Below are 25,793 nucleotides of genomic sequence, written 5' to 3'. Positions count from 1 at the left end.
ATTCTTATTGGTCGAAATGAAAAATTCTTTTTCATGCACGGGTTGTAGAAGGATGTTTTGTATCTTTGCACATAGCTTGTGAGAGTAATTCTTGAAATCCGTCCCATTCAAGGTGATTCTAATTTTAAGACGATGATGCTGTGACGTAATTACCGAAAAGGTCTATTATGAAATATGATATGATCCGTATTCAATTAAATGCTATAGTGTGCATGATGGCCTTCATTGGAGATAACGTGTTATCTCATGGGAAATAACAACTTTATTCACGTGTGGCGCAGCTGGAGCGACCTTTAGACTGTTTATCCATTTAAAATTATGTCTTTTACGAATAAATATTTCGTTGTTTACCTTGTAGTTTGGTTTTTCTTTGACAAGTGGTGGTATATAATAAAAAAACTTATTTATTGAGAACTCAGAAAACATTATGTTTTGTGGACCCTCGACCATCGACTTCGCCTCGTGAAATATTGACAGGTCTCGGGTCCCAAAACATAACGTTTCCTTCGTGTTAAATAAAATAAATATATATATACATTTTAATTTTGTAATACGTGAAATAACTAAAATTCTGGCTATTAAGAGTTTGAAAATGGAATTTTCCATTCCCCATAAATTATCCTGTAGATTCCACAAAAGACGATCGTAAAAACTCGCAGTCAGTCGTAAGTGATCGGAAGAAGCCTGCTAACTTCTCACGGTTGAACCGGCAAGCCCTCGGTTGGTAATCGATGATGCAATGCCTTTACGATGATCTTACGAAGCAACTAAATCCACTTCTTTGTAAAATATTATAAAATTTGTGGCTTGCATCAAGATTTACAGCATACATCGTCTTTAGGAAGGAATATTTGAATAATAGGTAAGAACACTATAATTCATATTTGATATTCCTAAGGTAAAAAATGACATCATTATAAAAAGAAAATATTTATCATGATAATGATTATCGATGTTTATTTGACCTGCAATTAAAGTGAAAATAAAAACATCACCTATACGCGAACTACGTAGTCTAATTAGTCTGATATAAATCATGCATTTCTATCGGTTCTTCGTTAAATTTGCCATTTGATGCAAACATTTAGGAAGAAAAGTTAAATAGTAGGTTATTTAGCCAGCGCAACGGTCGGGTAAACACCAATGAATAAACATTAAAAATAATAATCATAGTATTGGTCGGAATATATCCGCAAAACCAAGTTTAGGCTGACTTTAAAAGTTTAAATTGTAAATCCTTTGGCTATGGCACAGAATAAGGAAATTTTCTTATTTTGTGGTTATGAGAATGCGATTGATCAGAAAATAACGATCGTTGCCAACATGAAATTCTAACGGTTGAACGGCAAACACTATAGGTTGGTTTGATAACCTGACGCGGGTAGTCGATGATACAATGCATTTAAGAGCCGATGATCTTACGAAACAACTAAATCCACTTCTTTGTAAAATATTATAAAATTTGCGGCTTTCACAAAGCATATCTTTACAGCGTCTTTTTAGGAAGGAATATTTGAATAATAGGTAAGAACACTATCATTCATATTTGATATTTATAAGATAAAAAATGCATCATTATAAAATGATAATTATCACGATAATGATTATCGTTGTTTATTATACCTGCAAAGTAAAAATATAAATATCACCTATACGCGTATAATTTGAATTCCATTCAAAACATTTCAATAACACTAATGTTTTCAAGAAAAGTTTAGCAGCTTACGTAAGAATCACAATATTTTGAATTTCGGTTCATTTTTTCTTTTGAAAGGAATTATTAAAAACATGTTCATGAACTGGAATCTGAATTCAACATCAAAATGTAAACGGTGAACACGATCCAGTTTTTCTTTCAATTCTGTAATAGGAAATATATACTCTTGAAACAAACTTTATGTCGGTGTCAAATTTGCGCCAGGGCTATGGTTCTTATAAGAAAACATAATCACAAAATTTCGACTAGTTCCATTAAATATCACATCAGATATTATTATTAAATACTGAAAAATGGACGACATAATGAAATTCTCACTGTTGAATGCGGGCAAGCGCTGTTGAATGGTTGAATGAGTAGTCGATGACGCAATGCATTTACTGATGATCTTACGATGATCCGATGCTGATGATCTTAAGATTTCGGACACAGTACTGTTGATGATCTTAGGATTTGGGACACAGTACTGTTTCCTTATAGTCGAGAGAGCATTAAAATATTTAACTGCAAATTACTTCAAACGCCTTTCTATAGATGGTAAGTGGTATTATTTAGTAAGTTTCAGCTGACTTTAAACGTATAAATTGTAAATCTTATGGCTATGACGCAGAATAAGGAAGTTTCCTTATTATTTTTGTGGCTATGAGAATGCAATTGATCAGAAAATAACGATCGTTGGCATATTCAAGTTGAGGTGATGAGCAATGTAGTCATCTACCTACAATGCTAAACTTATGTCAGTGCGAAAATATGTCAAACATGAAAATATCGATACAGGTGTTGTTAAATTGGGAGAACAGATCCAATTCATTATAAATTTGAATACATTCAAACATTTTAATATATTTCACCAACTTGTGTTGTTCAGTATAAAATCTGAATTCCAAAAAATTAACAAGATGCAAATTTACGTTTGTTTAGGTCATGAAGTCACCACAAATCCAAGTTAGTTTTCTTGTCATTATCGGCGCATTTAACATCGCGGTAAGTAAATGAGAAAATGCATCACTAAAGTGCATCATTGATGACGGTTGTGCATGAGATTGTTCAATGTTTAAAACTAAAATTAGTCGTTCCTGATTATCTAGTTGATTATATCTAATTATACCCGATTATCTAGTTGATTATATCTAATTATACCCAATTATCTAGTTGATTATATCTGATAAGTAATATCTAATGACCGAATTTGGGAACGGACTCTTTGATGTGTTTACTTTTTAACGTGATGTTCGAGCTTATTGAACTAAGAACTTCAGATTTAGTCGGTTAAGGTAACTGAAGGTGATTCGATGTGGATTAGCATCAATCATTAAGCCAATTCTAGGAAAATTATCGTAAGGAGAAACCAGCTTTTAACAATGGTAATTTAGACAGGTTCATAACTCTATCTCTCTTCTTTAATTGGCGAGCAGTTCTGTATTCCGATTGAGGAAAAGCCTCATGTGAACAAACGGGCGCGAAGAGACAGCATAGAAGATTATTACTCGAACGATAACTTACCCCTTGGTTATTTCATCAACGGAGCGGACGCTGACGATACTGCTGACCAAAAACCGTCCGCGGCCCTCTTCGCAGGAAGTGGGTTCAGAGACTCCGGTTCTGGATCGAAGAGACGACACGCAAGGTTTGCCGCAGGAAGCGGGTTCGGAGACTCCGGTTCTGGATCGAAGAGACGACACGCAAGGTTTGCCGCAGGAAGCGGGTTCGGAGACTCCGGTTCTGGATCGAAGAGACGACACGCAAGGTTTGCCGCAGGAAGTGGGTTCGGAGACGCCGGTTCTGGATCGACTAAGCGACACGCAAGGTCTGCCGTCCCGGGAAAACCTAAGGTAAGAGTTTAGCACAAACGTTATAGGGGCAAATGTCGAAATTGTCCCCTTCTTGTTAGTCACAATCCGTTGTGGGGTAGTGTAGGAAATGTCTTTCCTATCAGTACTCCAGTTCCTATAACTACCCCCCATGACCCCCCGTCTTCATCTCTAACATCTGTAAACCCTCCTATTCAGGTATAATAACGTGCGAAGGCGAGAAGGAATGGCTCGAGTGTGACAAATACCAACTCGTCAACATCAAATCGCCATTCTGATTGTCATAAAAGTTGCGCAAAAAGTAAAATACTTGTTATTGCCAAAATGTAAAATAGTTGTAAATTGTAGATCACGAGAGGATGAATAGATTGTCAATAGATTGTGGATTATTATTATTATTATTATTATTATTATTTATTCAAATGTTCCTAGACACAACAAACGTGTGTTTTTACATGATTTGAGAATAATATTAAGAATATACTAATTATTGATAAAAATCTTATTAATATAATAATATAAAATGGTATATATACATGCATTTAAGTATAAAAATAGTCAAACAGACATGTGTTTAACAGACTTTTATTACATATCCACACCGATAAGCTCGCTTCGATACGGTACAGAAACAACGATAGTATAATTGACTCAAAAAGATAGCTGAGATGTTCGTTAAATATTAATATATTTTATTTATACATTCGATTCCCAGCCTTTGTCAGCAAGCCATCAACTTGTAGGTCCCAGCAGCACGCATTATCCTCAAAAGTAAGACCTGACAGTTTTAACTTTTTTTGCGTTTACTACCTTGGGCGGCCAATGGTGGTATCTTAGAAGTCCCGCCACTCAAGAGCATCTCCCAAATTTTTGATAGATTTAAATACATTCTGTTTCTCCTTGCCCAACTCTCAATATTTCTCACACCCATTTCTGCAGAATCACGATTTGCCTTTACTGGTGCGCTAACTGTCATATCGTGAGCAAATTTAACTCGCAAGGTAATTTCTGGTTTTTCAAGTTTTATGTCATTGACGGTAAGAGAGAATAGAAAAGGACGAATGACACTTCCCTGTGTTGCATTCCTTTGTTGATAACTACACATTCTGTTGTTATTCCATCTTTGTTTTCTATTCGCTAAGAAACTAACAAACTCAGCATTCCCGTCTAACCATTTTAACCAATGGTACTGGCTTTGATAATGGCCGATGTTATATTCGTCTCTTTTTTTAGGCAAACTGGTTATGGCTAATGACGAGTTAGACTGTTCCAGAATTTCCTCCTTAAAAACAATTTTCTCAGAGTCTCATAACGGTGTTAGTCAGTGAGATAGGTCTTAACTGGCTGCAATCAGATGTTGACTATTTTTTATTTTTGTATTGGTCTGATATTTGCGAATTTCCATATCAAGGGAACATATTGTTCGTTTCAGGAGAGATATATTACTTTGGTAAGAAGGTGGTAAGCGAAGTCTTTCCACAGTATGGGAGTCCATCAGGGCCAATTGTGCAGCAATCTCATATAGACATATCATGTCTTCACAATTGAACGAAACAAGCACTCAGTTGGTTGTCAAAATGACACAAGCCGGCCACAATAACGACTTAATGATCTTGCCAAATATACAACTTAATGACAACTTTAATGAATCGAAGCAAATATACAACATCAATTTTATCACAAACGTTTGAAAATGGCAATTCTTTTTTCCCGTCATAATGTTAAATTCTGTAGAAGATAATATTAGAAATACGTTGGCATAAAACTTCTCCATATTTCTTTTTTAAATGGTAAAAACGGTCCAGTTTTGTTTTCAAATCCGAACTATAGGTATTCGTCAAAAATAATATAAAATAGACTTTATTGAATTTTAGAACTCAAGTAATATTTAAGTTTCTCGCCTAAGTTGCCTGAACATTCGCTCACGATTAACATTTCCCATGGACAAAGTTGATTTAATACATGCATATTCAGGTGATCTGAAATGGCGGGAAATGACCGGGAATGGTTGTTTAATAAAAATACATTTCTCGGTTGAAATAACTTAATATCTTTTAATATTTCTAGTTCGACTACCCTTCGCATCTAAATTGGATAAAACTCACTAACAATCCCACTTATTCCAATTTGGCTCCGTAAAGCGATTTCCCGAGAGATTAGCACTGAAGGGTACGTTAAAAAAACCCGACTCAAGGGAATAAATAAAAACGATATAAACTATATTTTACAACGTCTAGATGCTAATTCTTATCATCGAAACGTCGTAAAATAAAATACATATCGCTTTTATTTGTGTCTAACTTATTCTCGAAGAAATTGCTATTTAATCAACGAATGAAATAAACTAAAAATTCTGGCCATTAAGAGTTTGTAAGTGGAATTTTCCATTCCCCATACATTTTCCGGTGAATTGCACGGAAGACGATCGTAAAAACTCGCAATCAGTCGTAAGTAATCGGAAAAAGCCCGCAAACTAAAAAGACAAGAAATTTTCACGGTTGAATGGACAAGCACTCGGTTGGGTTGACAACCTGACGCGAGAGTCGATGACGCAATGCTTTTACGAGCCGATGATCTTAGGAAGTAACTAAGTCCACTTCTTTGTAAAATATTATAAAATTTGTGGCTTTCTTCAAAATTTACAGCATACATCGCCTTTAGGAAGGAATATTTGAAAAATAGGTAAGAACACTATAATTCATATTTGATATTTCTAAGCTAACAAATGGCATTTTATCATGATAATGATTATCGTTGTTTATTATACCTGCAAAGTAAAAAAATATAAACATAACCGAAACGCGAAGTTCGTAGTCTGAACTTGATATAAAATTATGCATTTCTTCCGTTAAATTTTCCATTTGATGGAGATATTTAGGAAAAGATGTTAAGTAGTAGGTTTCTTTTACATCGCGGAATCAGCCGGCGTAACGGTCGGGTCAACAACCATGAATAAACATTAAAATTATATTCATAGCATTAGACGGAATATATCCCAAAATAAATTTGGGACACAGTACTCCTTTCTTATAGTTGAGAGAGCATTACTACATATTTTTAACTGCAGGTTACTTTAAACTACTACGGATGGTAAGCGGTATTGTTTAAGAAGTTTAAGCTGACTTTAATAACTGTAAATCCTATGGCTATGGGAATGCGATTGATCACAAAATAACGGTCGTTGGCATATCCAAGTTGAGGGAATGAGCAATGTAGCCATCTAGCTAGAATGCTGTAACTTATTAAAGTGTGAAAATATGAGATACACGAGAATATAGATACAAGGTGTTGCCTAAATTTTTGTGAGAACAGATCCAACTCGTTATAAATATGAATTCCATTCAAAACATTTCAGTGAATAGTTTTTTTCAACAATAGTTTAGCATTAGATTCGAAAAGTTATGAAGATTTTGTCTGGGTGAGGAGCTAGAGCACAATCTCACGAGACATACCAAAAAGCATTAGATTCGAAAATCTAGGGACAGGTATTATACTGAATCAAACAGTGCTATAAAATGATGTTTTCGTACAGCCTATATACGATCGGCTACGCGTTAGCCTGGAGAATAAATTTTCAACGCAAGTTCTTCACTGCAATTCACCAAATTCGTATTCGGTATAAAATTTGAAGTCAATTACAAAACATCATTCAAACTCATGTTTTTTAGGTAATGAAGTTACCACAAAGCCTAGCGGGCTTTCTTGTCATTATCGGCGCATTTAACATCGCGGTAAGTAAATGAGTAATGCATCACTAATGTGCATCATTGATGACGGTAGGTCGGTAAAGGTAACTGAAGGTGATTCGATGGGCATTTATATCCATTCTTAAGCCCGTTCTTTCTTAGGATAATATTTCCCAAAGAAAAAATCAGATTTTAACTATACTAATCTAGACAGGTTCATAATTCTTTTATCTCTCTTCTTTAATGGCCGAGTAGTTCTGCATCCCGATCGAGGAACAGCCTCATGTGCTCAAACGGACGCGAAGAGACAGCATAGAAGATTATTACTGGAACGAGCACTTACCCCTTGGCTTTTTCATCAAAGGAGCGGACACTGGCAATGCTGGTGCCCAACAACCGCAACCGCCTGCGGCCCTCTTCGGAAGTGGGTTCGGAAACTCTGGCTCGACTCAGCCATTCGCGAGGTCTGGCATCCCCGGGAAACCTAAGGTAGGAATTTAACACGAAAGTTAGAGGGACAAATGTCAAGGAGAACTTTAATACCCTATACCCTTATACACCCAATGTCTTATAATGACCTCTCATACGACCCCCGCCCCCCCCCGTGTCCATCTCTAACATTTGTAAACCCTGCAATTCAGGGTTCAGAATTGAAAACAACGATAACGTGCGAAGGCGAGAAGGAATGGCTCGAGTGCGACAAATACAAACTCATCAACATCAAATCGGCATTCTGGGGTCGCGAGGATAGCGACACGTGCACAAACAATGCCGTATCACGTGGACTAAAGACGGATGCCATGTGCCCACAAGACGAGTCGAATACAATGACAAAAGTGAGAAATCAATGTCAAGATGAAAACGCATGCGAGATATCAGCTTCCACTATTTTCTTCGATAAAACGGACTGCCCTAGCACGTATAAATACCTCAAGTTAGATTACGAGTGCAAACATAGCGAATCTAAAATCAAGGAATAAACTTTATGCGTGCATATGTCCAGAGCCTGGGGAGATCACGTGCCTCAATCTTGCAAGATTTCGTGGAAAATCATGAAAAACCAGAGTAAACAAGATCCAATACAGATTAGGAGATTTTTGCAAAGAAAAATTTTGTATATGATGTAGATTCGACAGGAAATAGAACAGATTTGAAACATGACTTAACCAGTTTAATTGTATATAATGAGCATTTTAAACTTTAAGAATACTATAATTATTGTGCTACTTTTAATAAATAATGAGTGTTTGCCTCGTAAAACAAGGAATTTTATGCTCAAAATTGGATTCTGTGTTTGATTATATCAGGTCTGTAAAAAATGTAACAGGGGTGAACTGTCTTACACTTCAGCTTAAGTAGGTGGGGGGCACGTGATGGATAGAATAAATATTTGTTATATTGTTATGTAACAATTTTCCAGGTTTTATCTAATGATCGCCATATTGTGGTAATAATATCGGGTAATTACCCCATAAAAGGTCCCGATAACTGCCAAAACTAATCGACACAATAGTTTGCCTTTCCTAATGTTCCGGATCATCAACATGTTCAATACATAGTTACAAAGTTATTGTTGATAGTCAATTTCCAAGTGGTATGTTAAAACGCGGTTAGAGTCACTTCTGTGCATCAGTTCTGCTCATGGCAATGAGTAGTCTACATGTTTTAAAATTGTTCAAACTTCACATGTTTCTTATATCTCTGAACATAACAGTATAGCGAACTAAAAGCATGTCAAAGTTAAATACTTATACATTGTGTGCCTACAACTAATTTAATTATATTCTGAAAGTTCTTGATATTTTTATTATTTCAGGAAATATACGGATTCCAAATGTAAATACGGACTCTATCCAACCTTAAAAAACTCGCAGAAAGAGCTTTTGTACATTTAATTTTTTGTACAATTTATGTACCAGTTAATCAACATCAATTCTAAAATTCAGCCATTCAGATAATCCAATTTGTAAATCTATTTCATAAATTTAATTACGCAGATTTGATTTCGAACACTTACTGAATTCATCCAATCGTAGAGATTCGACTGATACATTTCAAAGAACCAAAAATTCGTCCAATTACATTTCTTTCGAACAAAAATTTGCGTTTTAGAACTTTTAGAGCATAATTTTCTTCAGCAAGATTAAAGTTTCGCGGGTTCTTGCTTGCGTCGTCTTCCGACGGTTTCCGACCGTCTTGGCGTCGGAGATTGTCTAGTCACTAGTTTCCAAAATATTCGCGGCCAAAGGGCGACGTCGACAGATCAAAATATTATAAAATTTGTCAATAATCAAAATGGCGGACTTAGAGAGTAATGTTGAAGGTCTGAAAAACAGTAAACATGACGAGGAAGAAGAAGACTTATGGTACTGTAGACGCCTGTAATGAATTCCTGAAAGCATCACCGTTTTGTATAATGCTTCGCTTTTCTATATATTTCGCAGGTCTTCCATACTGAACGACGTTTCTTCATCCGCCTCGCGAAAGCTACCTTCGAACAAGTCTCTGGTGTTATTAGGTAAATTGATCGCGTTCATCTTTCGTATCTTCACGGAGTCCTCGCTACTAACCAACGTTGTTTCCTAGGGAATGATGGCACGGGGAAGACGAGCTTGATTGTGAAGTTACAAACTGGCGTAGCAGAAGTGAAAAAGGGTCATGCGATGGAATATAGTTACATCAATGTCTATGACGAGGAGAGAGACGGTAAAATATGTCATTTTCTAGAGTCTGTCTATGATATCTGCCCCAAAATATGCAAAGGCGTGTACCTTGGTACTTTTGCACATTGTATATTTTGCTTGCTTAATGCAAGTTTCCGCATATTGTTATATTAGAACAACACTTTACGGAATCTTTCATATCAAAATGTCAGTGTTTACACAAGATTAATAAAACATGTCATTTAATGGCATATATTCGCTACAAAGTACAGCAAGACCCTTGTCTATGCACGTCCTCAATGCTTTGATGCAAATTGGACAATGTGTTTGTACATCGCACCTAAATATTCATTGCTGTTTGTTTCCTACTATTGTACAATGATAGTCGGGTAGAATCATTGAATGTACTGCTCCTCAGGCTAGTGAAACATCAGATATAAGTAGCTATTTCCTGAATGAATTTAAACAATTTTCTAAAGTCCTGAAAAAAATTAAGGTCTATTAAGCATATTGAAGATTTAAACATATTGTGATATTGGCTAAACTGGTGTCTTATGATAATCACTAAAAGAAATTCTGAGTGTACAACTATTTTTAGTTTCTAAAGAAAAATCTAAGAACTTAATTGCTTATAATGATATTGTACCAATCAAATTATTGTGTTCCCTCACAGCAAGAGCTGTTCTATAATTACAGTTGTAATGTATGGAGTACGTACAGTTGTACATTACAATGCACAGTTGTGTATATGATGGGGAGTCATTAGATTTGGAAAATGACACTTCTGGGGGGAAAAGGCTTCCCCACATCTTATTTCATTCACGCACCTGATTTGCAACTTTCACAACTTTTGACAGATCCATACATAGGCTGAGTATGGCAATGTTTGATATATCTTTAGATAGTACAAGGCTAAATGTTTGGATAATGGATGGTGATGTTAGATACAAGAATCTCCTCAAGTTTGCCATCACTAAGAAGTCTGCAAAAGATGTGACTGTTATTCTCATTATTGACATGTCTAGACCATGGACAATTATGGATACGTTAAACTCCTGGGTACATGTATTAAGGGAGCATATACACTCATTAAATCTCTCTCCAAAAGAGCTAAATGAAATGGAACATAATAGTAAGTTGGTTCCAACTTCCATTTAAGTTGATGGTTCCATCAATTTTGACTGAGCATAAGAAATCTGTGTTCTTCAAAAAAGCATTAGAAATGCTATATTAGTGTTGAACTTACTTTTGAACTAAATATATTGTAGCAACTGTGCATTCCTTCAGTTTTTCTGTTCTATTCACCAGATATAAGTTTTTAGTGAAAGAATATTGTCAATTAGTGATTAATCCACTGGGTGTATTGCCTTCGTGGCAAATTCCATACAAATTAAATTCTGCAGTTGAGTAAAACTAGCAGCCAAATAGGTTAAAAGCTATTTCTGGTGTTCCCCTACCCCTCTACAATAATTTTTTTCTTTGTGTTGTCTCTATCTTCAGATGAGCAAGCACTCACAAAATGCTGCTTTTAAGCATTGCATACTAAGATTTATCATGTTTTTGTCATTTGTCATGTGAAACATTGAGCTGTGTGTATTTCTAGTAACTAAACAATTCCAAGAATACATTGATCCAGAACAAGGAGAAGAGAAACGAAAAATTGGCAGCGAAGAGGATGATGTTGTTTTACCATTAGACCCAAATGTTTTAACAGATAATCTTGGTTTTCCTATAGTTGTTGTTTGCACTAAGGTAAAAAACATGAATTTACTCTGCAGGGCTTAATTGCCCAACATTAACTAACCCAGCTGGTATATAAACAGCATTTGTTGAAGCCTCACAATAGTTTTCTACTTCTCTTTGCAGACAGATTCCATGTTAAGTTTAGAAAAAGAAAGGGATTATAGAAATGAGCATTTCGATTTTATACAGCAGCAAATAAGAAGATTCTGCTTAAAATGTATCCTTTTCATTTGAATGAATTCGCCTGATATTAGTTTTCTATTTAGTGTTACTGTATTTGATGACACAAAATCATTATTTCCTTGCAATTCACCTTGACCCATACAATAAGATGGTGCTGGTTTAGTTTATACATCAGTTAAAGAATCAAAGAATTGTAACTTGTTAAAAAAATATCTTCTACACAGAATATACGGATTTCCATTTAGAGTTCCAGCCTCTGTCCTTGATAGAGAATCTATTTTTATGTAGGTACCTTCACAGTATCATCAGACTACTGTAAGCATTAGATATTTTCACTCCAAATGACGGATATCTAAAAGCATTTCTTCGCGATTTTAAACCATTTCTTTCCGATTTTAAATCCATTGCGATAACAAATACAGGGTGTTTTATATACAACAATAATTTAATAAGAATTTTCTACCTTTCTTGTTTGTGGAAGGCATATTCGTCTGTTTATTTAAAATTTTAGGTTGTTAAACTTTGTGCAAAAAAACATGTTGTAGATATAGACGTACGTTTGTCATTAATACGCTTGACTATTCGCTTTTTTCCTGCGTTTTTCACGAATATAGGTCTGCTTTCCCGGATCAAGACTCGTTTAAAGAATTCAAGTCCTTCATGTCGAGTAAAATTAAAAAAAATTGCGTGTTTCCAAAATGGACATGCCGCCATCTTTTTTTAGCGTTAACGGTTTTGGCGGGAAATTTTGCTATAAGATTAAAAACGATGTAAACAACATTCGCGGGCTTTGGAAAGCTGTATTTTACAACATTTTGCAACAAAACGCTGTAATTTCTGTCCTTTTAGTGTAGACCTTTACGTGAATATACCTTTTTTGGATAGAACAAGGCATGCATCGAATAACAGATGTGAACTAAAAGAAATTATGAACTAAAAGAATTGTAGTCACGCCAAGCACAGTTTAGACCTACCATTTTTTAAAAATTAAATTAAGCTATAGTTAAACTATATTGATTGTGGCGTTCTTTTTCAGACCGACTGGCTGGGATAGTATATCAAAAATAAACATTCTCGATGAACAAATGAATCGCATCAAAGTAGAGGATGCATTTGAAGATCATATTAAAAAACCAGAATATAGAAGGGTACGGACAAGTATTGTAGTAACTTTTAAAAACAAAAGTGTATCCTATATATATTTTCATGTGTGCCAACTAAATTGAGTGCTTGGTATATATTTGGACTCGTAAGGATAAGTTAAACATGCTTTCAACATTAATTGTTTTTTCATTTCAGCCTATTCAAGATATGGAACTCAAATGCGAAGAAGAACAGTCGTTCTTAGAAAAGCAACAGGTTTTAAACTAATGGGATTTTGTATATTGGATATTTGGAAAGAGCTTTAAGAAGGAGCTAGTTGTAGTAATATTAGTATAAATAAAGCGTCTGTAAAAACTCTTCATCCTTTACTACTAAAGTCCATGATTCGATGATTCTACGACCTCACTTCATTCCCAATATGCAATGTTTCGCAATTATGTTTTTTGCTATTTTCAGCAAGCCTTGCTAATGAATCCACCTGCGAGCGGGCTGTCAAGGCCGCCAGGCATGATGGTAAGAGCTTGTCGATAGAGATAGTTCACGTGCACTTGCAATACAAATGATTTCAGAATTGATTATACTCGCTGTCTGTTTTATTGTAGGATATGACCAAATCAAGAATACCTGGCTCTCCTAGTGCAAGTCGAATCTCTCCGAGCGGAAGGGCTGCTACGGGTGCCGGAAGCACAATTAAATCAAAGGTAAGCAATTTTGCTGGTAGGTTAGGACAGTAAATACTCCAATCTTGCAATGAACTACACGTAAGGAAGTAAACTGCGTGATATTAACAGTTAAAACAAACGTTTAAATATTTGTTGCAGGATGGAGCAAAGGTTGGCGCAGGGGGTCCTGGCGAAGGAGTTTTGGCAAACTTCTTCAACAGTTTGCTCAGCAAGAAGTCAAACGCCCAAGTTGGCAAGTCGTCTGTAAGACAGGACGCCAGTGCCGAACTGGAAAAAATGACAAGGACGAAGAAGCTGGCGAATATGGAGAGCAACACGCAGTCTGGCTCCGAGAGTTCGTGAGATGGTTTCCACAATGTGGGACTAATTTGTGACGCGCGATATGTACAGTATAATATTGGTCAAAGATGTCGGAAGGGTTATTGCAGCATATAATAAACATGCATGTCGGCGGCTTCGTTTTCAGCCGCAAAATAATGTATGTAGATGATCTGACAATTTAGGCTATATAGGTCGGTTTCAATAAGTATATTACAATATGAGCGAAAAATGGTCAAGCTTGACCTCTAGGAGTGAAAAAAATAAATCTGCATAATATGTTGCGGGCAAATATGCATATGCAGCAGCATTAAGTAAAGTCTATAATTCTCTTGCTCCCCCCCCCCCGTGCACTGAGTTGATCTCCATTTGATCCTCGGATGGAGAAAGATGCGTATATAACATAGTCGACTGACTTGTCCAGTTTCTGTGGTATAGCAGTACAGTTATCGTTTATGATACGAAGGAACTCTATTTTCAAAAATACCTGTGTGATCCAAGAAAGATGGCTAAGGTGTAAAAACATAGTTAATCAGTAAAAGTCATAAGCTATACTCTGTAATTTTGAGTTCATTACAAGTCGCCAATTTAAGTAAAGGACAAGTTCTTATTTTTCAAATCCGAGCTCGTTTCGACTTTGTAAAATTTTTCTCCAAACTTGAACTGCTTAAGCCACTTGAACTGCGTGTTGTTTGAGGATTATAATATTTGTTATATTTAGAAGATGTAAACTGTCCAATTAATGCTTTCATCATCTTATGCCTAGAAAAAAGTTTATCTGGGCTTAGCGGAAATGACGTTAAACAATGCATTGTAAATCTATTTCGTTCCATTTGGTAAATCACTTAGCATTATTTTACTTGGCAAGACCATGCAAAGACAAAAAAGATCCTTTTTTCTATACACTTCCTTTTTGAATCTTCTGAACATCCCAGATGCGTTTAGGAAAAAAATGGTTTTTTCATGTATTTCCTTTTTTTTTATCAAAGAACTTAGTTCCACCAGTCCACTGGCACTTGAGTTGCTGACTTAAATTTAATCCACTAATTTGGGTGGGGTCAATGTTATTTTGTCCGCTTTGATGTTCAATACTTTCAAAAAACTAACACGTTAATTCAAAATATGCTTGTGGAAAAGTCTTAACTTAAACCTTTTAACAAACTATTGGAATTGTTTGTAATAGGTTTTTGTTGAAAAAAGGGTTAAAATCTCCTTAAGCCCTATTTTTGTACGAGGGCAGCGAGGATTTGAAAAATGTTAACTTGCGAATGTCTCTAGATGACTGCAAATTGGCTCTTTATTTATTATATCAGTGATAAATAATGCCAATGTGATATCCGCTATGCATAATACTTATTAGAATCCGACAAAATGCAAAGTTTTTAGAAATAATAAAATTATTGAATTTCCGCTCATGTCTCGGTCTGTCATATTATAATTGTCATTTTTTTAACCTAAAATTTCACGACGAGTTGGAATCAAACGATATCCTCCTGATTCTCCTGATTTTTGTCTTTCATGGAGCAAGAACGTAACCTCTAAATCAATCCACGATAATGAAAAAGATAGCAGTTGCACAATTTTCAAGAATGCGTGGGTGAAGAAAAAATTGCGAAAAAAGAACTAATGACGTGAAATTTACCAAAAAAGAGAAACACCTGCCCCAGCTGAATCCGCTTTTAAACGACACCGGATTTTTTTTATAGAGAATTCCGACTGCGTGTTTACCGCAGGGATATTTGCATCCACCACCTTTCATCTTTTTCTTGGATTAAACGGTGAAATATTACTCAACTACACTATATCTCTATCTGCTAAACCTTTAATTTAATTACTTTTACCCAAGATAGGGGATCCTTAAGGGCCGCGGGGCATTACCTGTGCCACCTTTAAAGCAGTTTAATCCAATGAGAATATTGTTTATTTTACAATACCGAACGCATTTTGAATTTTTAATCATCAGCAGACCACTCTGCTGGAAGCCTGACTACCAATTGCCTAAATAACCACCAAACTGACGACAAAGTATTCAAACACCCGAAATACGCTGACTCATATGCCATGAACTTTGTATCTCGTTGGCCAAGCAAGCCAATGTAAGACAAGAAATCAGAAATTTACAAACAGAAGATCAGCCAATAAACGACGTTGTTATCTTTAATGCCATCAGTTTTTTCCCTATAAGTATGCCAGTTTTTTCCATCTAAGTATAAATTTTCAATTTAAAAAATCTCTATTTTCTTAAGCACAACTTTCGATAAAAGTATATATAACTCCGATGTCTCGTCTAAAAGAGCATTGTGCGAGTACCAGAGGAATTAAAAATCTGACGATTTCAACTGGAGCGGATTCATAAAAGTTATCAACGAAAAATCAAACTTATCGTTAAACAAACCTATTCACTTGTTATCATTATCAACACGAACGTGCCATCGCAGCCGCAGCCCACATTAAGCCCACTTCATTTTTTAAACAACACTATGGCGTCGAATTTGGGCCGCCGAAAATAAACCCAATATGCGCAATTTGAAAGAAAATTATAAAGGAAAAAGTAAATATCTTCCCATTTATGGGACTAATACTGGTGGTTTTTTAAGCAATTCATCTATTAGGCAACTGTTCGCTGACTCCAAACAATTTGCATATCATTTGAGACTTGTCAATCAACGAGTCCTTGTGCTTGATGTAGGGTTTGGCATGCGCAAATATTCCAGCGTGGACTGGTTGCCACGGCTTAAGAAGTGACATATCAATCGAGTGGCTTACTCGTAGCTGCGCACTTTTCTGTTCGAGCGCATACCAAGTGCGCACTGGTATTTTGGCCTGACAGAACATTCGAGTTGGTTCGCTCGTACGGGCGCAGCTAATTTACATATATCGCGTGCGGGCCATCGTCCATTCTCGTGACAGTCTACAACTGGTACGCGGTAAAATTTACAAGGTAGGGTCTTAAAAATCTATTAGCATGTATTTGGTAAATCGTATGCCAATTAAAATACACAATATTGGTCTATAATCTATCACGGTCGAACGCGGTGTAATATATTTGAGTAATTTGACTGCGGATTCGTTCTCTAGTAGATCGAGGACTATTTCGTAGGACACCGACAAAATTCATTCAATAAACAAGAAGTAATAATAATCAAGAGGTGTTATGCTAATATCCCTTTAAACCCTGTTCATTATGAGCCTTTGGAGAAGCTGTAATTACGCTGTAATATCTTTCTGTAGTTTTGTAAAGATAACGAGTTATATACGCACGCTTTTTCGTGACATAAATGTCCTTCTACAAACGTAAATAAACTGGGTTTAGTGCCATGGCCGATTTTTTATATTATGAAAAGTCAACGAGGAGCATCATACGATGCGTATATCCTATTCATCTCAGGATTCTCAGGGACAGGGAGTCCTAATGATTGTGGATAAAAACCAGTGTATACAATCACCTGATGGCTGATGTATATAATATGATCCTATGCTGAGGTATTACGTGCTAAAACAGCAAGAACTAGCCGCGAAAATAACTGACTACGAATCATGTATTTTGCCGCTGCAGTGCACAGTACAGGAAACCCTTCGTATGTGCAAATGACATTATAAATAACATAGGATATCGGCACTTATAAACTGCGAGCGTATATTTGTTTTGGGATAAACGTCAAACAGGTTTTGCTGTTCATGGAATTTGCGTAAGAATTTGAAGCTGCAGCCGCTTTCTTTCTTTAAAAATTAAAGAACGAACCGAGAATTTGATTACAATTTTTTTTAGCTTTTTGTACATGCGTTTGTATTTTGATTCTGTGCCGCGAAAGTGAATCTGTCACCGTGAAAGGCGATACCGAATTATTTTGGTATAATACGGTGTGGAATTTGCACTGCAAATCTGGCGTGCTGCGATTGAAATTCGATGTCAAATTTTGTCAAAGGTTAAAGACGTTGTTTAGTAGGAAGAAATGAAAGATTCAAGGCGGATTCAGGTCACAAGGGCCTAGAAGGCGTTGAAAAGACAATAGCGAAATAGAGTCTGCATCTTCCGCTCTTTTATTAAACAGGCTGCAAGCCAATAAATCGCGCGCAGATATGAACAGTTTGTGGGTAGGTTTTACATCTATAAAAGGTATTTTACGGTTATTGGTGATGACAGAATGCTGATGAGCGGGATAGTAACCATAGCTACAGCATTTATGGCGTAAAAGTGCGCTCTTTGAGACGTGATTGTTTTTCGACAGACGCAACAAAACCCCGATACAATCCTTCTATTTATCCTGGAAATGAATAAAATAAAACATTCGTTGCCATCGCGAGAGATACGACAGTATTGATTTAATAGTTAATCCGACACTGCAGGGGATATTCCCACCTAATCCGTTATGATTTCATTCCAGCCCATTGTATTGAAATTAAATCAATTCTAAATCATTCCATTGGCTAATCCAATTTATTCTATTCGACTCTGTTCATTCTCTTCTGCTCTGCTTTTGTCGATTCGAAACTATTATATTCTAATTGTAATTCGTTCCATTCTGTTGTAATCTATTCAACTCTTGTTCCATTTGAAATCAACGCATTCTAATTCACACTTGTTTATATTATTCAGTTCTAATCCATTCTATTCTAATCCGTTTCATTCTAATTTATGCAACTGTAATACGTTCTACCAATCTGTTCTAAATCATTCTATTCTAATCCATTTCGTTCTAAACCATTTTAATCTGGTTTAAACTTTTCTAAATCATTTTATTTTATTTCATTTTATTCGAAATCATTCTAATCTACTTCATGCTACTCCAAACATTCTATTCTAAACCAGTTCTATACATTCTATTCGAAATCATTCTATTTTTAATCGTTCTATTCTGTTTCACTTAATTCTGTTCTAAAGATTCTATTTTAAGTTATTTCATTCAAAATCATTCTATCCTGGTTCATTCCGTTCTAAATCATTCTATTCTAAATCATTCCATTCTAAATCATTCTAAATAAATAATTCCATTCCGTTTTATTCTATTCAATTTTATTTCATTCCATTCTAAATCACTCTTTTCCAAACTAATGACTAATTTAAAAGATATAATATTAAGATCTTTCTACGTATTTTCTCTAGAAAATGAATTTTGGTACACGTGTATTCGCCTTCCTCCTTGTGTTATCAATGATCGCGTGGCAAGCGTTGGCAGGTAAGATAAAAAATTAAAGCGCGGTACGTTATATATCTCAGCATGTATGTCAGCATAGTCATAGAGACGTTTCTCGTTTTCAGTCGTGCCTGAATACTCAAAAAAGAATAAAGCCGATTTTGTCGAACCAAAAATAAAACAGGAAGCGAAGGTTAGCGCTTCAACAACAACTTGTTGAAAAGATGCGCTATAATTTTGCTTTGGTTATGATATGATATATATTTCGCCTTATATTTTTTGATATTTTCGTCAATAGAGAATTTTATGTGAAATAATGTTAATTATTATTCACAATCATGTTAAAAGCTTGATCTGACGGTATCGAACGACTTTTCATTTCCGATGCGAAGTCTCATAACGGAATAAAAGGTTCGTAGAAAATCCGTGTTGCCCTGTTCTTGGCCTATATAGTTCTGGGCTGCACACACCATTTAACAACACTTAAATTCTTGCAATACTTCGACAGATTAGATCAATATCAATAAATTTGATGAATATCAGGAAATTAAGTCCTTGAAAAGCGAACGTGAGATAACATAAGAGGGTTAAAGTATTTGCAATTAACAGCTCTTTTGTCAACTTTCCGCCATTCCTCTATGTATAGCCAAGGTTATATTAAAATTGCGGGACCATTATTGATTATTCTAGCACGGCTGGTGCCTTGTGACAGGCCCACTGTTCTGCAATTTTTTTTTTACACTGTATGTCATTCGACACAGTGAAACTGTCGCTAATTGCATTGTATCTGCATTATTTGGTTGTATATAGCCGTAGATAGACGGATAAGTGGGTAGATAGAGATAAATAATGGATAGACAAACAGATTTGAATACCTTAGATAGACAAATAGCTGATAGATTTTATGCGTATTATTTGCGAGGGCTTCTTAAATGATGAACAACATAACGCATTCCGCATGCGAATCGGTCATCGGTGCTATTTATTTGAGTGGTAGTTACGAAGTATCGATCACGACCATCACATGTGCGATGGAAGACGTGGATATAACATATGCTAGCACACTGTGCTAAGTGTAGTGTGTCAAACGGATATCACTAGTTCCCTTCAAATGTATAATTAATATGTTCCATTAAAGTTTAAGTTGGAAAATCCCCCATATTGCCCATGAGGCAGAAACTTTGGTAGGCTTGATTTCCACCGGGTTTCTCAGTGTGATGCTTAGTCAGGTCAGGTACTTAAAATTACAATGTACATGGTTCTTGACCCAAACCAAGTCAGTGAAAATATTGCCATAACCAGGCAAACTGTAGCTCTCTCATCCACCCTTAACTTGGTCCCTCAAGGACCAACACGTTCTACAATACACAAGGCCGCATGCGAAGCGTAAAGAACGAAATGCGATCTAATTTTTTCCAGAATCGTCACGTTCATATAATTATAGTTATGCACTTACCTTTCACGCAGAAATGAAGACTAATCTTTTGGCTTTCGAATAAACATCCTTTTATATCTCTGCAATCAATAATTCCCCCAAATAATTCGTTTAAACAACAACGACTCGCAATAACATATTTAGTTTCCCTTTGGTCGTTTGGAAATTAAAGATCTTTCCATTGCGAATTACTCGACCCGCATATATTTGAGTTTCGATTAGATGTTTGTCAGTAGCAGGCCACGCTGCCAATTTCCAGTTTGGCAAAGTATTCAAATAGAAACTCACAATTTTAAGTTTTTAACCGTTCCTATGTTCACTATGTGTATAAATTTGACCATGTGTTAAGGCTCTTACCATTCTTTGCAAAATCAACTCGTAAGCTCGCTGTGTGAGTGTTTGCATCTAATTAACATAAACTGTCAAGCATTTTGATTGGACGAAATTACGAGTTAGTTTTTGCGCTGAGCGAGTGAGTCTTTATTTTGTTCGTAGCATTGTAGTCGGGCCTCATTATCTATTGTTTTAATTGCACTCAGAATAACTATAGAATAATCCGCCATTAAAACAACACGTTTCAGTAAAGAAATCCACAGCTCTCAACTAAATTAAAACGAATGATTAATATGAAACGCTTGAAGAATAATGTATGAGAAAGCTGACCCGCAAATAAATAGTTATTATTGAGTGTGTAAAATTAGTTGTTTGAATTGACAGTTAAGTTTGCGGGGTATTTCATAGTTGTTCCTAAATGTTCATAACAAAAGCCAAAATGTTTTTTTGAGGCACGAGCGTGTTCCAATTCACACACCCAAAAACAATTACGGAGGCGTTACTACGAGGTGTGTGAAAAAACATTGACCTCTCAAATTGAATTAACCGTAAGTCACTGTGAAAATTTGACAACTCATTCATCGTGACGCATCATAAAATAATTTAAAAACAGTGGCCGATTAAGTTTCAAAGGTCCTGTTTTTTTGAACACCTGCACATGCGGTCTTGCTAACAGAAAACATAGCTAAATATATACCAGTTGTCGGGGAGGTAAATTCTAAGACATGAAATGATTACGTTTCTGTGGAGCTGTGATGTGATGAAGTATGCATGAGCCTGTTCACGTTTGGTTCGCTATATAAGATGGATCTTGTTTATATAGATTGCTTAGGGCCTGTTTCAGGCGTCGAACTTTTCATGTGCTGAATCGAATGCAAATGACCTTTAACAAAGACTTTAGCTCATTCATTAACATTAGGTTCGGCACATGAAAACGTCTAAAACAGGCCTTACGATTCCAAAGCAAAACTAGAAAAACACTTATATCATGAAAATCAATCTTTCAGGAAGCGTCCCAGGTCCTGCCAACCAAATTAATCCAATAGACGTGCTTTTTATGATCGATGGTTCAGGGAGTGTGACTCCTCGAGGCTTCGACAAGCTACGCTTGTTGCTCAAACAAATAATAGATGGTATGTCGTGTATAGACTACTTTTCGCCAAAAGGATGCCACGTTGCATTGATCCAGTTTAGTTCAAGGAAGCTGACGAAAGTGGAATTCAACTTGGATACTTTTAACAACAAAGAAGATATGAAAACGGCCATCGAGGACATGGTTTACCAGAGAAAGTACACCTACACCGGATATGCGATGAAACTAGCCGAAGAAAGGGTAAAAAACGTGGCTGTCAGACACTTGATGTCTTACCAGGAAGGGGGTGCATACCGTGAAAACAATCCCTTTTAAGTATTTAAATTACACAAAGTCTGTTCATTATGTGCTTTGCACTGACTTTATAGAAGTGTTTCAGTGTGACCAGGAACAAGTGTTTTTGAGACTTTAATATATGTGCTAAATTCCTCTAGAAAGCCACTTTTTTCCTCAAGGGAAAGTAGAGAGTTGTGAGTCATTCTATTTGTCTTACGTATCCTTCCAAATTGCGCCTAAAAAAGCAACATCCATTTATCCTTAGCGAGCTCAGAGTTTAAAATTTAAGGTCACTTTGGAGAACCCTTAATCAAATTGCTGTAAACATGATGAAAGGAAAGTTTTGACAAAGTCTTGATTAGTCGAGTTTTCAGAACATATCCCTATCGATTTAGTTATAATATAATCCAGGAAACCTTTTTTCGGCAGGTTTTCAACGGCAGGGGCGGCGATCGTCCAGGCGCAAAGAACGTTATCATGCTTTTCACCGACGGCCACGCCGCTGACCCCCATATTGCACAGGCAGTCACGAAGAGCATGAAGTCGCAGGGCGATCACGTAATGACGGTTGGGTTTGGCCCCAAGAAATACATCAGTAGATTTGAAAAGGAATTGAAAACGATGTCGTCCAATAGAGAGAAAGACGTGTTTTTAAACGCTTTCGACGAGAGGGAGAACATCGTGAAACGCTTGGTCGAGACGTCCTTACCTAAAAGTAAGTTTCAGCTCGGGCGTGCAGTTTGAAAGGAAATTTCACTTTGGACTTTGGGTCCCCACCCCCTTCACAAGTTACCATTGACGTGGGGAGAGGTGGAACGGGGCGTGGCAGGGCGGAACCGCCAATTTCCCTGCAGAGACAGCTCCTTTAGTTCGCGTGTAATATTATTTCATACAAAAACTTGCCAACTTGGCAAAGTTATTTCCCACATTTTTCAATATTTCTGAAACATTCTTACTCATTTTGGGATGCTATTTACAACCGTACGGATGAATATTTCAGGTTTTAGATTTACTTTTAAGGGAAATGAGCCATTAAACCCAACAGAATACTACGAGATGTATGCAACCTTTCGTGAGTTTCGTCTTTTTATCTCCCGCTAGGCGACTGTTCAATCGCCCCGTGTTTAAATGGTGGAAGATGTCAGAATCAAGGGAGGACGGCTTTGTCTGCCACTGCCCGGAGAAGTACAAAGGAACTATATGCGAGATAAAGAAAGGTAACAATAATTCCGTGTTGAGTATTCGGAATAGATCTCAGATTTCCGAGAACTGGACAAAATCACAGTAATTTTTTCTTGCTTCACCTCAGGTCCCTGCTACAGCGATCCGTGTCTAAATGACGCGGCGTGCGTAGAGAACGGTGATGAGTTCAAATGCGTCTGCAGTGATGAATTCCAAGGCAAGCTGTGCGAGAAAGCAAAAGGTAATCGGACACGTACTTCAATGAACAATTAGACTATGATCTAGAGATTTCTACAGTTTAAGGTTGATTTTAGTAAAAACTGCTTAGAAAAGCCGAGAAAATTAACGGAAATGGCTTGCCAAAATTCAAAATTTTCAAAATAGTCAGTAGATGATTTAATAAATGAAGAGAATCAAAGGTGTCTCATTAAAAAAATGTTCTATTTAAGAGAGCAATCTTCGAATAAAAAATTCAAAATTTCCCTACGATTTTCTTCTCTTGAAAGCTTTTGCTCGACTCCACTTGACAGCTCCACTTTACAAAACAGATTCTACTGGTTTAAACGCACCCTAAGTATTTCTTCTTTACTTTAGTCGTCTGCAAAACGAGGAACACGGACATCTTGTTCATCATTGACGACTCTCGAAGCGTGAGGCGCAGCGAATACGAATTGATGAAGAACTTCATCATACAGTTGACAAATCGTTTTAACATTTCCGAGGACCAAAGTCGCGTAGCTTTGATTCAATTTAGCGCCCAAGCGACCACGGTCATAAAGTTTCACTTTGACGAATATTACGATAAAGCCTCGCTGACGAGCCGGATTAATGGCTTGCAGCTGAGTGATGGCAGCGCCACAAACACTGACTTTGCTTTAAAAATGGCCAGGGAACAGGTATGTTTGGCAACGCATGCAGCAAGGAGGAATTTCATTTTGAACCAACTGGCAAATTTGTTTACATTTTTCAAGCTAAGCCAATCAGAATGCCTACATTTTTTAAACTTCATGTAAAATGGTAAATAATATGCTTCTTCATCGGAATGTTTATATGCACTCTGACTGGGATGCACATGTAATGTAATGTAAAATGTAAACAAATTTGCTGATTGGTCTAAAACGAAATCCCTTGTTGGGAACGCAGTAAGCACTGTTCACACAGCGATGTTTTGGCGGCCATTCTAAGTGAGCAACAATGGTTGTTACCAACAAAGGAAAATACTTTGTCTGCCATGCAGCAACTAGACATCTCTCAAACACTAATGAAGATTATAATGGCAACATCAGTTGGTAAAATTTTCTTCGTGTAACATTTCCTTGAGAAGATTTTGCTTTCAATTTCTATTTTTATAGATTTTTAATGGCCGGCGGGGCGATAGGTCGGATGTTCGCAACGTCATAATTCTCATGACCGATGGTGAGTCACATGACAACGATGCCGCCATCCGGGAAGCGGCGTTGCTAAAGACTGACGTGAGCATCATTGCGATAGGAGTTGGCAAAGGGGACGCACAGGACAGCGAGGCAGAAAATGGCGGGACCTTTTTCGCTTTCCTCGAAGACCTTTCCTCGGGAACGGATTACACTTTCGGAGTCAGTTTCGCGAGACTCGACACGATCATCGACGGCGTGATAAAGGCTGCTTGCGAGAATCTCCAGGACACGTAAACCCGATAATCTCAAAGAATTATATATAGCACTTGTTGAATTGTCGTCATAACCCAGAAAAAATAGACCTGAGTGTGGTGGTGAACTCAAATAAGACTGGAACTCTAGCTCCGTCGGAAGTTTCCGAGGCCTGGATCATACCAACAAGAAAGGTTTCGTGTTCCGCCATCTTGGCTTCACTCATTAATGACGGAATGTCAGAGAGCTAGCGTTTCAGTCTTATTTGAGTTCACTGGATTGCAGTGGCGTAGGAACCTCGTACCCAGAGTCTTTTAGCGGAGGTAAAGACCCGGGTACGAGGTTGGAATCAGGGGGGGGGGCTAGGTTTTACCACCAAAAAATTATATTGTCATATTTTAATAAACAAATGACAGTTAACGCAATATATTTAGAACTTCAATTTCACGCCAGAAAGCGCGGGGAATTATTTTTCCGAGTCTCAATTTTCCAATTTTCTAGCAGCGAAGTTGACAATGCATTATGGGGAACCACCTGCAATCCCGCAATTATAGTGCAATTCTGGAACGGCCAATAAGAGAGGGGGGAAGATGTATAGAGTCGAGTCAGCCCAGCTATACCTGGGACGGTAAACACTATTTACACAGGTAAATGAGGATATTTGACAGCCATCTGGGAAGCCAAATTTTGTTTTTGACGGTGGGATCGCCAACCGTGCCAACATAATAATAAAAAGGACTGGCACTGATCCAAATTAAACGAAAGGCCGATAAACTATTAATATAGTTTATAAGATCTTGTTTTCG

At 36.7% G+C, this 25,793-nt stretch overlaps 4 protein-coding genes across 6 annotated transcripts; all 4 read left to right on the top strand.

Annotated features, from left to right (window-relative positions):
* Positions 1-737: 737 nt before the first annotated feature.
* On the top strand, positions 738-3,916 carry LOC114516745 (protein SPT2 homolog). 3 transcript variants are annotated; one of them, XM_028536303.1, is made up of 4 exons: positions 738-862; positions 2,639-2,701; positions 3,133-3,549; positions 3,727-3,916. In XM_028536303.1, the coding sequence occupies exons 2-4, from the start codon at positions 2,642-2,644 to the stop codon at positions 3,730-3,732; spliced, it is 483 nt and encodes a 160-aa protein (XP_028392104.1). In that variant the 5' UTR covers positions 738-862; positions 2,639-2,641; the 3' UTR covers positions 3,733-3,916. The 3 variants fall into 3 exon arrangements, with proteins under 3 accessions (XP_028392104.1, XP_028392103.1, XP_028392102.1); XM_028536302.1 differs by lacking the exon at positions 738-862 and adding an exon at positions 1,487-1,524; XM_028536301.1 differs by lacking the exon at positions 738-862 and adding an exon at positions 2,201-2,254.
* A 2,168-nt stretch (positions 3,917-6,084) lies between these two features.
* Positions 6,085-8,467, top strand: LOC114516744 (adhesion G protein-coupled receptor L2-like). Its single transcript, XM_028536300.1, has 4 exons — positions 6,085-6,210; positions 7,197-7,259; positions 7,470-7,703; positions 7,856-8,467. Exons 2-4 carry the CDS (start codon positions 7,200-7,202, stop codon positions 8,192-8,194), a joined length of 633 nt encoding a protein of 210 aa, XP_028392101.1. The 5' UTR covers positions 6,085-6,210; positions 7,197-7,199; the 3' UTR covers positions 8,195-8,467.
* A 1,017-nt stretch (positions 8,468-9,484) lies between these two features.
* Positions 9,485-14,532, top strand: LOC114516741 (cytoplasmic dynein 1 light intermediate chain 2-like). The gene is made up of 12 exons (XM_028536295.1): positions 9,485-9,580; positions 9,659-9,732; positions 9,801-9,920; positions 10,779-11,009; positions 11,481-11,629; positions 11,744-11,837; positions 11,952-12,087; positions 12,840-12,951; positions 13,103-13,162; positions 13,364-13,420; positions 13,510-13,608; positions 13,729-14,532. Exons 1-12 carry the CDS (start codon positions 9,510-9,512, stop codon positions 13,930-13,932), a joined length of 1,407 nt encoding a protein of 468 aa, XP_028392096.1. The 5' UTR covers positions 9,485-9,509; the 3' UTR covers positions 13,933-14,532.
* Positions 14,533-16,642: 2,110 nt separating this feature from the next.
* On the top strand, positions 16,643-25,760 carry LOC114516743 (matrilin-3-like). Its single transcript, XM_028536298.1, has 8 exons — positions 16,643-16,849; positions 19,013-19,085; positions 21,819-22,144; positions 22,610-22,895; positions 23,282-23,397; positions 23,490-23,603; positions 23,957-24,258; positions 24,715-25,760. The coding sequence occupies exons 5-8, from the start codon at positions 23,319-23,321 to the stop codon at positions 25,027-25,029; spliced, it is 810 nt and encodes a 269-aa protein (XP_028392099.1). The 5' UTR covers positions 16,643-16,849; positions 19,013-19,085; positions 21,819-22,144; positions 22,610-22,895; positions 23,282-23,318; the 3' UTR covers positions 25,030-25,760.
* The last annotated feature ends 33 nt before the right edge of the window (positions 25,761-25,793 follow it).

The sequence above is a fragment of the Dendronephthya gigantea genome, unplaced genomic scaffold (genome assembly GCF_004324835.1).
Source record: "Dendronephthya gigantea isolate DGI-Jeju-01 unplaced genomic scaffold, DenGig_1.0 000006F, whole genome shotgun sequence".
Classification (NCBI taxonomy): domain Eukaryota; kingdom Metazoa; phylum Cnidaria; class Anthozoa; order Malacalcyonacea; family Nephtheidae; genus Dendronephthya; species Dendronephthya gigantea.
This window is presented reverse-complemented; position numbering and strand designations above follow the sequence as displayed.